The following is a 13,512-nucleotide window of genomic DNA, read 5'->3' as shown; positions in this document are numbered from 1 at the left end:
ACATATACAGCATGTATCTTTGCAGTGAGAACACATTTTACACACAGTATTACACACATTGTATATGTTCACTGTGTATGGAACCAAATGGACCATGGCATGCAGTTCCATTTGTTATACAGACCAGACCCATAAGGGGCTCGTTTGGGCCCGGCTTCTCTGCATGGTCCCCGGACCCATATGTTGAATACCAGTATATCTTACATTAAAGAGAGGTTGTGTTTAACTTTCTACAGGAGGGTGTGGCAGCATGTCAGATATGCTGTCAGGTGAAGGAGGGAGGGAGGGAGGGAGGGGGAGAGAGAGAGAGAGAGAGAGAGAGAGAGAGAGAGAGAGGTCACAACTGGTTTGATAAGTTAGTGTTACGCTGTCCTCACTAAGATAATGAACCTCTCCCTACACATACCTATCGCCTCGCCACTCCCTGGTACACTACTAACCCAGGGTCAAATTAAACTCTGAAGGGTATGTACACAATATAACCAATCGGACCCTATAAATGGATACAATGCTGTGTATTCCTCTTTGCATGCCGCTTGCCCACTGCGTTTATAAGAAATTACTTGATGAATTGAGTGTTAAAGTGGTGTGAGTCATGTGTTTTTTGTTCAAATTGTGTTAAATAGCTCTATAATCTGACAGTAATCATTGCCAGTGTTTGTTCAGTAGCACTCCCTGTCTCTGCAGTGCTTTAGTGACCAGGAAATACATTTTCAGGTCGGGATACCGATTTCATGCAATCAGGAGAGAGAATAAACAAGTGAAACTGGAAGTAATGACATAAAAAAGTGAGCACACAAAAGTTAAACTGGAAGGAACACTATAACATCAAAGCTGGATAAAAAAAGGGTGGACAAATTGAACCAAATCATCAAATGGATCCTTACAGTACTTAACAATAAACCAACTAAATGGAAAAAGCGACACTCCAAAAATAAAAGATGCAAGACTGGCTCAGATACAATTTCTCATGTTTATTTGAGAATGCTGATGCGTTTTGGCAGAGGCCTTCTTCAGAGCAGACTAAAATACCGGTAAACCAGATCCACAGGAACGCACCCAGGGTTACCATGTGGGGGTCCCTGTACTGTACTGTACTGTACTGTACTGTACTGTACTGTACTGTACTGTACTGTACTGTACTGTACTGTACTGGCACACCCGAAAAAGTGTGTGTGTTAGGTTGCGCTTTTCATGTGTCTATGAGGTGACAGTATACTTCATTAGACACCCTGGAGTCGTTTTTATGTATTTCCCTTTGTATTTAGGGTTTCTTCCTGGAGGCTGAACCCTTGACAGTCAAACGTGCCAATGAAAAAAACAGTAATATAGTCACAATTTCAGCCCCTCCTCTAACCCCTCCCCCCTTATCATACAACTACAGCTGTGGGTGCGGCTTAAGTTCAGGTGGATCACCACCCACCAGGCAAACCAGGCATACTTAATGGACTGGTGGGGGTGCCCACATAAAAACGACATTTTAACAAATACTGTACACTTTTTTGAAAAAGATCTTCCTCCTTATATAACATAAGACCTGATGATCATGTTTTAGGGTGGAAAAAAATCATGGCACTCCATCTTTAAAAAAAGAAAGAAAAGCAGCGAGCAGTATACCTTTTATTGCTGGACAATGTCAGCAAGCCACCAGAAAATAAACAGCCAGAGAGTGACTCAACACTGTTACAAAAACAGTCAGTGAGTGACAGTGACATTCTTTTGAAAGTTGGCACAAGGACCAGGGGATCCCCAGCTAAACTGCTCATAGTTAGGATTAGCAACCAGATGGGTTCTTTAAAGGTCAGTAACTCAGAGAGTGTGCACATGGAACTTTACTAAATGAACCCTTACAGGAAGTGGCCAGGAAGGTGCTCCAAATTACTAATTAAGGCTCTGTTCCATTTAGTGTAGCAGAGCTAGTGAGTGAACATGCACAATAGGCAGCACCCTGACGCTTTGACCTGAATGGAACAATATTATAATTAATTAGTATCCTTAGTAACACCTGTGTAAAGGAAGTAAGAAATGGTCCAATGTCTTGCCAATATGGCGTAGAGCCTATATTACCTGATGTGCTGCAGGTGTGCCTGTGAGTTGGCACAGACCGTCCTGTCTGTCTCCCCCACCTGTAGACATTGCCTGGGCCACTGGTTTTCAAAGTGGCGTCTGGGGACCAACGGGGGTCCTTGCGGGGGTTCCAGGGGGTCCCCAGCAAAATGAGGAACAGTTAAAACACTGCAGCCGTATTTTATATTTCAGCTATTCAATCTACAATGTGTTGTAGATTTTTTACTATTTTGAATAACCTTTTCAAATAGTTCAAATAGCCAATCTACAAGCTCACCTATGTAGATAATAGTTGAACTATTTTAAAATGTTTTTCAATAAATTCGATACATATGAATGACTCCTTCCTTCAGCACTCATCAGGTGAGGCGGAGGAATCCTGCTAATGGCACTCCACCCTTCCCTTTCTGTGGCTGTAATCTTCCTGCTGCAGGTTTTGATGGGTGTAAATAAACATGGTAACACACTGTAATCCCAGGTAGTTGGACTGGATCGGCGGGGGGGGCCTGTCTCTGCCTCAAGCTGGAACAGGCTCCGCAGACCAGAAACCCATTCAAATGCAACAAAATAATGATATACAAACACTCTCTGTCTTGAGGGGTGAAAGGAGTCCTCAGGCAGCCTCATCAAAGTGCCTGTATAAGAGAACACATAATTATATACGTATAGTGTAGGGTCGGAATCAACAATCAATTCCAAAGACTTTTATCTGTCCCATATTCAATCGCACAGAAAATGCAGGGTTGGGTGCTTGGACTGAAACATATTAACGTATGCACAAGGACACTTTTGAATACACACATCACATCATGCAACATGACATAATTTGAAGTACACATGGAGGACCGCAATGACAATAAGCCAAGAAGGGTACACCTTTTAATGTGGTTGCTGTTGAGTGTCCAATGTTGTTTTAAAGTAGTGAAAATAGCAGATCTACAAGCTCACAACACGCCATATTGCATTGTGAGCTTGTAGATGTGTTATTTCCACTACTTCTGTGAGACACTTTTATATGATGGAGGACCACATTCATTTACGAAACTGAATGTGCAATACATGCTTTTCTTTTGTTCATTTTTGTTTTTTTGTTAAGTAGAGATACTGTAGACTGACAAGTGACTTTCCATTGTTTTGACTGGCAAATTGGCCATTGCAGCTTAGAAGAATGGATTTGTTTAGCAGGTAGTGATGGCCTTTGTATGCAGCACTGTTTACTCTGTAGCCTACCAGCACACCTGTACTGCTAGGCTACAGATTAATGGCACTGCAGGCTGCAGTACCATTGGTAGAACCCTGGATCTAGTAACCTGTGTCCCTATTTGACACCAAAACCCAGTTGTGTCGAGCCAGACTTGTTGCCTCCCACAATTTTCAAATGCTTCCGTCATACAGTCTGGAACAACGGAAGCTCTGAACATCACGATGCGAGGATAAAGCGGGTGTGATGCGTCCTCCTCGCTTTCGTCTTGTTTTCGTCTTTATTTTTGTCACGCAAATTTGTCCTAAAATAAATCAAAGCCTATATAGCTTAGTACTTGGACATAACATAAATGACAGATGACAGCTTCCTTTCTCTGGGCTTTCGGCAGGTGTAATTCCAGACTATCGCATTCAGAGATTGTGAAATAGTTGCTTTTAGATAAGGTGTGGGACTACGTATGGTAGGACACCTACTGGTCCACAAATAGCACTCCCTGAAGCTCATGAAGCGCAACATTCCTCATCATGAGCCAAGTGGGGATTGCCTCTTGGACAATGAGACGTTCTCATCTCGCATTGCATGAGGGAGACCTTTGCTGATTTGCTGATTGGAGGCCAGACATTGCTGATTGGTTTACAAATACAGGTGTGTGTGTGTGTGTGTGTGTGTGTGTGTGTGTGTGTGTGTGTCTGTGTGTGTGTGTGTGTGTGGGTGCAGTGCGTGTGTGTGGGCGTGCGCCTATGCACTCCATCCTTTGTAGAATCATGAATCATACTAAACGCAAAGATACAGACGTACATAAAGCAGCATATCGTTTCTGTCAGGTGGAAATCTTATACATGTATGTCCAAAGCTTGGGGATAGGCAATTTGTGTTACTTTTGTGACACTGTGCTATGACAAAGTATGGGATTAATTTACAAAACAAAAAAAGTTGAATTATGGAGAGGTTTCTGCCCTACAGCAACGATATGTAGTAGCAGGTATGTATGAGGTTAGACCAACAGCATCATACATGTGCTTCACTGTTTTCCAAGCGGTGGGTCTGGACCCATCTTTGGGTCGCCGACCCATCTTTATGGGTCACAAGTAAATATCTAATATAGCACCTGTTTTAAAACTTTGGAATCTAGGTGTGCAAAGGTTTTTTTTTTGCTGGAATTGAATCAGGACATAAAGGTTAAGGATGGCATGTTCAACATTCCTGCTTTCTGCAGTCCTATAGGAGGGATAGGTGAAAACATGCAGCGTTGCATACAGTACATTATCTAGTCCTGTCAGGAAGGTTGGCACCAGGCCAACAGAACACCATTTGGGCCCAGTGTTGCCGGGAAGCATGTTTTTTGCAGAATGCAACCCCCCTTTACACACACACACACACACACACACACACACGAGCACACACGCCCTATGACTCAACACTGTAGTGCTCTGGTTTCAATTTGAGCCCCTCTCTCTCTCTCTCTCTCTCTCTCTCTCTCTCTCTCCCTGGATGATGATCTCAGATGTTACAGATTCTCTGCAGAAAGAAAAACATTGCTCTGGGTGTGTGTGCATGCGTGTTTGATCACTCTAAACAAGCATTTTAGTGATTAAACTCATTGGTTCTCCACCTTGTTTTAGCTGCAAGACCGCTAGCATCAGGGCCCACTTAAAAATCTAAAAAGCATGCATTTGCGGCCTGCCCACCCATATCACCACCGAACACGGCAGCTGTTCGGTGGTCAGATATGGTCAGATGGGTGTTACTGTGTGCATTTTCAGAGCACGTTTATTTGGCCAATCAATCGATTGTGTTCTACTTTTTTGTATTAATGTTATTATCAATACATAGTGTTTTCACAATCATTTGGGGGCCCACTTGTAATATCCTCATGGCCCACCAGTGGGCCCCAGCCCACAGGTAGAGAATCGCTACATTGGCATCTTTCCCCACAATCCTCCAGGACCTCCCCACCCTATATACCTCTTCACAATATATCATCACATTGTGGTGCGCTGTGAGCTTGTAGATCTGCTATTTTTGAGTAGCCATCGCACACTTTGCTGAGACACCTGACAAGGACCCCTGGGCGTCCCCGGACTCCACTTTGAAAACCACTGTTCTAGGAGGTGACGATAGCAGCTCCAAATGTTTCTACTTTTCATGTCAAATGTGAACCAGATGCTGAAGGAGATGTGACAAGCATTGTTTTCATGTCATGTAGCAAGCCTCGCCTTCACAACTCTGGCACCCTGATTTAAAGCTGTATTATGTAACCTTGTTTTGTCAACAAAATGTTATTTTGTTCAATTTGTATGGTATAATATTCAATATAACTTACAATTACGTTGGTCGTATTTGGTCTCCCTGCTCTCGAGACATTTAGATCCTTTGTCTAGTAGGTTGGACACGACCTTTGACACCACCATGTTTCTGGTTTGACACAAATTTTGGCCTAAAGTTCAATATCCCCTGACCACGCAGGCTGGTCAGGTTCAAATGTACTTTCAACACACAGCAAAATCTTCAAGTGGCATTTGAACTCTTACGGGTATATTATGGAGTTCTGTCCTTCTCTGGGCATTTCATAGTATGAAAATATTCTGCAAAACAATTGCCGTACAAGCTCATAGCGCGTTACTTAGTTCCATAGAGCACCGAAGTCCTGACGTCACTGTCAGTAGAGGGCGCCAGTCCACAGGTTTGTGTACTTTTTATGAATTTTACCCAAAGAGTAACACAATAAGCGCTAGAAAGGAGTCAAACAACCCAGAGACTACATTTCCGGGTAGGCGGGGTGGCTGCAACTGCCCGTCGCACAACATAAACTGACATGTTAATTCAGTTTTTCTTTTCTTTTTTCTATTGATATTTAATGTTTCGTGGTTAGTACGAGCCGAGTCACCGCCAGCTGAGCTTACGTCAACGAGGAATCTCAGGAACGCAATGTGTTGACAGCTGGGCGTGACGTATATTAGCACATTGCTTTCATATGTAGTTTCAAGGCTTTTAAGGCTTGATACTGGCTGTATCAAATATGAACGGACATCATTAACGACACACAGCCACCCCCCTGACAGAAAGGCCGGGATGATCGTTTTTTTCCAAACACAGTTCTTATATGAAACAAAATCCCCCTACGGGGATTTAAATGCAAATAAAAAAATCACACACGTGTGAACTGAGTGGTGCAATTCCCCCCCCCCCCCCCCCCCCCCCCCTCTCTCTCTCATTAGCAGGCAGCAGACACAGCCCTACCCCTCTCTCTGTTTCTGGCGCCCCCTACTGGTATTAATAAGTCACATACTCGTGCTCACTTATACAGGTACACAGGTAAACAGGTACACGGACATTGCTGGTTGTAGGAGTGGTTGCACCACTCAAATACATGAACCTGTGTACTGGCGCCCTCTACTGAAAGTGACGTCAGACTTCGGTGCTCTATTGAAGTGGAAACATAGTCGATTAATTGATCATTAAAATAAACCTGCTCTGACAATGAACGCTTTTGTGGCTCTATACTAGGCCTGCTCCATTTCCCCCTTGACACTGAATATCAATGTGTTGTGGGTTTGTAGATCTACTTTTTTGCAGAATGCACCCGTGCAGAGTAGGGTGGCTAGGGTTCATCATAATGTGGTTAGATGTAAGGTTGTTTACAACACTGTAATTGCAAGAAAAAGTATGTTGTAATGTGATGTCAACGAGACTCATCTGCTTCAAATAAAGATCTTAATATCAAATAAAGGAACAAGTTTGAACAGCTCTTGGTCTTTGCACTGCATCCCTGTAGGCGTTTAGTCTCCTCTCTGTGCAAACCATCAAGAGGCACTGTCAACTCCCACACTGAAAAAATACCCAAGCTAAAATAACCGATCTGCGAGCTGATCTACAATCCGATCTAAAGAGCGTGTCGATTTGCTAGTTTTGCTGTTTAAACAATGTATTCAGAAGCTCAAGAGTCAGATAGTTTCTCTGCAGTTTGACATAATTGCCAGTGCTTTTGTAGGAGAGATGGATAGCTATAGTGGTGGCCCCGTGAGAGCATTGTCCCTTTCCAAAGCACGCTTGAGCAAGGCAGTGAATCCACAGTAAAGTCCCCAGAGTTTTATCTATTTCGTTGCTGTCGAGTGGAAATCTTGTATGATTTATTTGATATATTATTTAAAAATATATTTTCACATTTGCGTGACACTCTTGTATGATGAAGTATGGCTTTTATCTACAAAAAAAATAATTTTAAACTAGACGGTGATAGTGACGATTTGTAACTTATAGATCGTAAAATATTGTACGCTCTTGCATGGAGTTAAATTGAGGATTTGGACTATGTAAAAGTACACAGTAGTCTGTCAGCTCACGGATAGGCTGTATCTTTGAGTTTGAGACAGCACAGTCACAACACAGGACTAGAAATATGAATGAAATTAAATAAGGCTGGATGAGCAAAGAGAACGGCTTACATCCATTGTGGTTTTCAGTCAACACAGACAGACATACATGACAAGACAAGACAGTTAACACAAGACAGGTAAGGTAGTCTAGCAGGTTATTATAAAACAAACAGGCGTCACATAATATGTACAGACATTTTAGTACATTCGTTTTTAGTGCTCCAAACTAGTTACAACCAATGAAATGCATTTTTACGCCATGTTCAAATAGACCTTTTCATGTCAAGGACCTCCAAATCAATTATGTATCCGGCCGCAGACCCCTATTTGAAAATATTTTGTGCCAAGGACTCCCAGAAGATAAAAGTTTTGTTAAGCATAGGTTAAATTGTAATTTTGACCTTTGTTGACCTGGATTTCTATAGTTTGTAGTTGCAATGTACAGATGATTTGCTTCAATATATACTGTTTGGACTGATACAGGTTATTGGTTAGAAGAAGCTTCCTCTTGAAGCAGTTCACTCAGTGGAGTGGGCGAGGTCTACTTTTAGGCCAGTCAATCTAAGCTAAGCTATCAGATAGGACTTTTCTGTTTGGATGCATGGGCTGTCAAGGCCAGAAAGTATTTTTTTGACCCTCCGTAGGCGTTCCCGCATAACTTCCAGGTTTGATGAGATGTCACACGCATACCCTCTATTTACAAAAAAACCAAAAAGCTCTGCTATTTTTTAATAGGCAAAGTATAAATACTTTTTTTTGGTTGAGACCTTTGGGCTTCTTGCCTCCTCCTAGCACTTTCCTTTATTATTTTCTACGTATTTTCCCTTTTGTATAGTTTTTATACTGTGCAAATCAAATCAAATACATGGATAACGTGTTTATATTGATTGTGATGCTATGTTAAGTTTTGATGGGGACCCCCTGGACACACTGCTGTACGATGTAAATCCTGTAAAATGTCTACAGGCGCTTTCTTGAACCACACATGCCTTACAACTGGAGCAGTGTGTTTGTGTATGCCCACCTGACTGCCTCTTCTGGGTAGCGTGTACGGGGGTCCTAAAAGATGATTGACCCAGGGGTCCCCGTGAATCTGAATCCGTCCCCGTCTAAACCTCTTCAAACAGATATATCGATGAAGGTTAATTGCATATATTGCAGAGGTCTTCCACGTTTTTCAGGCCAAGGGTGCCCTTAGACGAGAGAGAGATGAAGCAAGGACCACCACTATTTTTTGTATGAAATTGTCCATAAAGCTGGCTCCACAACCTATTGATTGGGAAACACTTCTGGTAGAAAGTTAGATGAAACAAGGAAGACCTTTTGATCAGATGAGGTGTGTAACAGAGCTGGCAGCCAGCGTGGGAATGTGGATTCCAGTGGAAGGTGTGCCGTGCTATCCTACGCTTCAACAGGTGTCATCATCATACCTAATTACCTACACATTATTAACTGTTGAGCAGAACATTATGACGTTCTGCTTGGAATCAATCTGTGTGAAAAAAACTGTCACCTCAGTTACACCAACCGGCGGTTCCCAAACATAGGGTCGCAGACTTAGAGGCATTTTGTTATGGGTTGTGAGTAAATGTAATTAACTCCAAAGACCTTTACAATTATTTTTATTTATAAATGATACAAAAATAATGTTTAATGTTTAATTCATTATTCAATTAATAATCTCTTTTTCCTAATATTTTCAGAAATTAAAACTAAACTCAATAGAAAACATTTTCATAAATCGTGAGTTTTTTTGTGGAAAATAGTAGATCAACAAGCTCACCACGATGTGACACGTCAGCCTTTTAAAAATAATTCAGATGCGTGTAATCGCGTGACTTGGGTTCCAGCTAGGCAGCGAATGTCTCTTTTGGGTCTGATTGTCACATTCTGCTTGTAAGTCCTATATTCAATGTTTTACTTGAGTATAAGTACAAAGGTATAGGCAGTTTCCTGGCTGGCTATTCAGAGTGGGGGGCTGGGGGCTAATGAATTTTGGTTTACAAAGAAGTCAGTCAATTGGGTTTGGGGGGGTTAGGGGGGGCTCAGCGTCCACCAGAGGGGGCTAAAGCCGTCCCTGGAGCCGTCCCTGATTCCCACCAGGTTGGACAGGAAGGAAAGTTGCAGGTTGAAGCTTTATCATGTTTTTTATTCATGACTTCTGGAGTGCAGCTTTACTGCTGTCCATGTTTTGTGTAAAGACCTGCCTTTGAAATGTGTTATACAAATAAACATGCCTTGCCTTGTACTATTGGCTGCATGCAGGGCAATGTTTTATGCTTTGTACACAACTACTGAACTCACTGCAGTGTGGAAAAAATAGCAAAAGTTATATATTCAATGTTTTACTTTGTAAAAGTACAAAGGTATAGGCAGTTTCCCAAAATTGTTGTGTGATGCATTGTGCGCATGTAGATTAGCTATATACAATAAGGATTAAGTTATAAATATGTTATGTAATAAAAATATGTTTTGTAATATTAATCAAAATCTGTAAAATAACTTGTAGTATACTGTTAAGTACTTTACCCAAACATTACATTGGACAACTCATAAAGGTGACATAATGTACAGTATCATAGTGTATGGTAGCTATATGCACAGTCAATGCAGATTGTGGATTTTGTATCCTGTAAACTGGACAGATTAGCGTGAAAAGCGTACAATCATCAATCTATTGCCTCATTTAATTTCAGACACAAATCTAAATACATTTGAGTATAGTATTAGTATAGTATAGTATAGTATAGTATAGTATAGTATAGTATAGTATAGTATAGTACAGGTATATCAATACTTTACAGTGGAGTATAGTAGAGCCTAGGTATATCAAGCGCAGCCCCATTGTGACAGCAGTGCATTCCATACTGTACAATGTACAGTATGGAATGCACTGCTGTCACAATGGGGCAAGAAAATCAATACAACTGATAAAGACTGATCTATACGGAGATAGGCACTCACATGCTTGGGTGTGACATTGTACACTGTACATTGTGACATTGTACAGTGTACATTGTCACATTGTACAGTGTACATTGTCACATTGTACAGTGTACAATGTCACACCCAAGCATGTGAGTGTGACAATGTACACTGTACATTGTCACATTGTGACAATGTACAGTGTACATTGTCACACTGTTGTCACATTGTCACAATGTACACTGTACATTGTCACACTGTGACTGTACAGTGTACAATGTCACACCCAAGCATGTGAGTGCCTATCTTCGTATAGATCAGTCTTCATCAGTTGTATTGATTTTCTTTCATTGCACCTATGTTGGGTTTACAGCTGATTACAGTGCTGGATTGAGTGTCACAAAGGTTGCTTTAATAGTGTTCATATTCAATTGGTAAGTGATATTTCTCTGGGTTAATTAAAACAAAGTTAAAGCTCTATATTCTGAGAGTAATAATCATTGCTATAGTGTTTCTTCTGTAACAGGAGTGTTGTATAAAGGGTGGGGAGATGGAACTGACCTGAGGTTGCAGCTGTGAGGAGTACATATTCTACATAAACTCATATAGGTTGAGTTGAGATCCACCAATTAGCTTACTGGAACACTTGACAATAGAGTATATAGGTCTCTGTTTTGCAGGCCAAGGACCCCTTAGCTGAGACAGAGATGAAGAAGGGACCCCTACTACATTTCATATAGTTCATCTCCCCCACAGACACACACACACACACACACACACACACACACACACACACACACACACACACACACACACACACACGATTAGGGATGCCAGGATTCTTGTGCTTAAAAAGAAGAAGAAGAAGAAAATAAAATGTGTTACACCAGGTGACATACTCCTCTCAAGGACTGGGCTGTGGCTCCACTCGTTATTACCTCACAGACTCACAATGACTGTGTCGTCTGTGATATATGGTCCTGTGCTGTGTGCATGTTTACTTTGGCACAAATCTGTATTAGTGTGTGCAGAATAAAAGGTAAGATGGAGAGAGAGGGAGCACAGCCTTGAGGTGAGCCTAGTGTAGAAGAGCACAATGTTGAGCAGCTGTTTATTTCAACCCTTTCAAATAAAACCTTTGATGATCCGGCGAGGGGAATTCAGTCCTCAAAGGCTGTACAGCAGACAATTAAGATACACCTATGAACAAAGGGCAAAGAATAAGTACTGTTAGATACAGCACAGTAAAGACATCACGTAAAAAAGATCAGTCACAACCATCAGATATGTAATGGACATGGTTGTGACTTACCGCAAAATCTTCCCACAGCCTCCGATGGTGTTAAAGGCTGAGTATCTGGGTTTGATTAATTGATTGAAATAACAAAACAAAAGTACAAGGTATGCAAAGAGGATTTGAACCCAAGAAAGCCTATGGCTTGTTTCCATTGGGGTCCCAATTAGCATGGTTTTCATTCTCAAACGTTTCTGGATCAGGCCCACTTGAAAATATTGAAAGTGCTCGCCGCCCACCCATGCATCAGTGTTAAGTGGTCTAGAGGTGGTCAGATGGCCTGATGGATGTTATGTGGTCAGATCGGTGGAAGTAACGTATTGTACTTTAAGTTCTTATTTAATGGCATTACATTTTAATAGTGTCACAGTTTTGAAGCACTCATATTTAATAACGGTGCAACGTCCGTTGAGTGAAGTCCAAAATGCTGCTCAATGTTTTGCCACTCAGTCTAGATGAGGGTGGCGTGTCCTGGTGGAAAAGTGATGCACGTGCATACACTATAAATAGCATAATAACCATAACATAATGCTGTTATTATTCCCTTATACAATAATTTGTTTGTTTGTTTGCTTGCTTGCAGGGCCCCTTCCACAGAGCTGGCAGCTCTGATAGAGAAGCTGCAGAAGAATGCAGACAAAGTGGAGAAGTTCATCTATGAGACGGAGCAGAACCTCAACAAGGTGAACACATGATCACAGATCATTTGCAGTTTGTCACACCACTGTTGACTGTTCACTTCTCTGCTCACTCCTTCAGTCAGTTTGTCACACCACTGCATGTTCACTTCTCTGCTCACTCCATCAGTCAGTTTGTCACACCACTGTTCACTTCTCTGCTCACTCCTTCAGTCAGTTTGTCACACCACTGTTCACTTCTCTGCTCACTCCATCAGTCATGACAAAAGTGCATCCACTTCGGACGCGACACAATGTGCGTGCGTGGCACGTGCGTGTGTTGGGGTAGAATATTTTTAAGCAAAAATAACAGCCACGCAGTAATATAAGTTCAGATCAAAGATGAGAATAGAAATATCTATGTAACCACATTAACCATATTTTAGACTTTAGCTATTCTAAAATAGCAGCTACAGACTCATAGCTTGTAGAAACATCTTGAACATTTTGTGCAAATCTTTGAATATATATATTTTTGTAACTCAAATATGCATATTTTGAGATACATATAATTTTGATTCATGAACTGAGTGTGCTGAATTGTGAATCTAAACAAACGAACTCCCCTGTCTTGTCATGACGCTGTTGTTTCAGGATGTGAGTAAGATCAACGAGGGCAAGCAGCCCCTGTACCAGGACGAGACAAACAAGAAGATCCTCAACGCCCTGGAGCTGCTGAACGGCCTGGACGACGATGCGGTCAACGCCAAGCGCCTGCAGCACCCGCAGGCCGAGATGATCGATCAGGAGTGAGTTCAGAAAACCTCCAGGGTTCGGACCTTTCTACAATAGTCTTTAAAGGACAACTTTGTATTTGTTTTGTTTTTCAACCAAGGTTCATGTTTTAGGTTTTATCATTATTATTTACTGCTTTAGCTATTTTCTCCAGAGGCATTCGGGCAAGTGGCAAAATATTGTTTGTTTTTTTACATTTCTTATGGCGATTCAATTTCTTTATTATTATTTAGG

General features: G+C 41.6%; 1 protein-coding gene across 1 annotated transcript in view; it reads left to right on the top strand.

The window, feature by feature from the left end:
- Positions 1-13,512, top strand: part of ppl (periplakin) — a 36,470-nt gene that overhangs the window by 1,242 nt on the left and 21,716 nt on the right. Inside the window, exons 2-3 of the mRNA XM_080776574.1 lie at positions 12,450-12,549; positions 13,138-13,292. Of these exons, the coding sequence (XP_080632700.1) occupies positions 12,450-12,549; positions 13,138-13,292 (255 nt within the window). The remainder of the gene's footprint in view (positions 1-12,449; positions 12,550-13,137; positions 13,293-13,512) is intronic.

Source organism: Protomyctophum bolini (assembly GCF_963924005.1).
Source record: "Protomyctophum bolini genome assembly, chromosome: 11".
Taxonomy (NCBI): Eukaryota; Metazoa; Chordata; class Actinopteri; order Myctophiformes; family Myctophidae; genus Protomyctophum; species Protomyctophum bolini.
The sequence above is the reverse complement of the archived record's forward strand: the minus strand, read 5'-3'. Positions and strand labels throughout refer to the sequence as shown.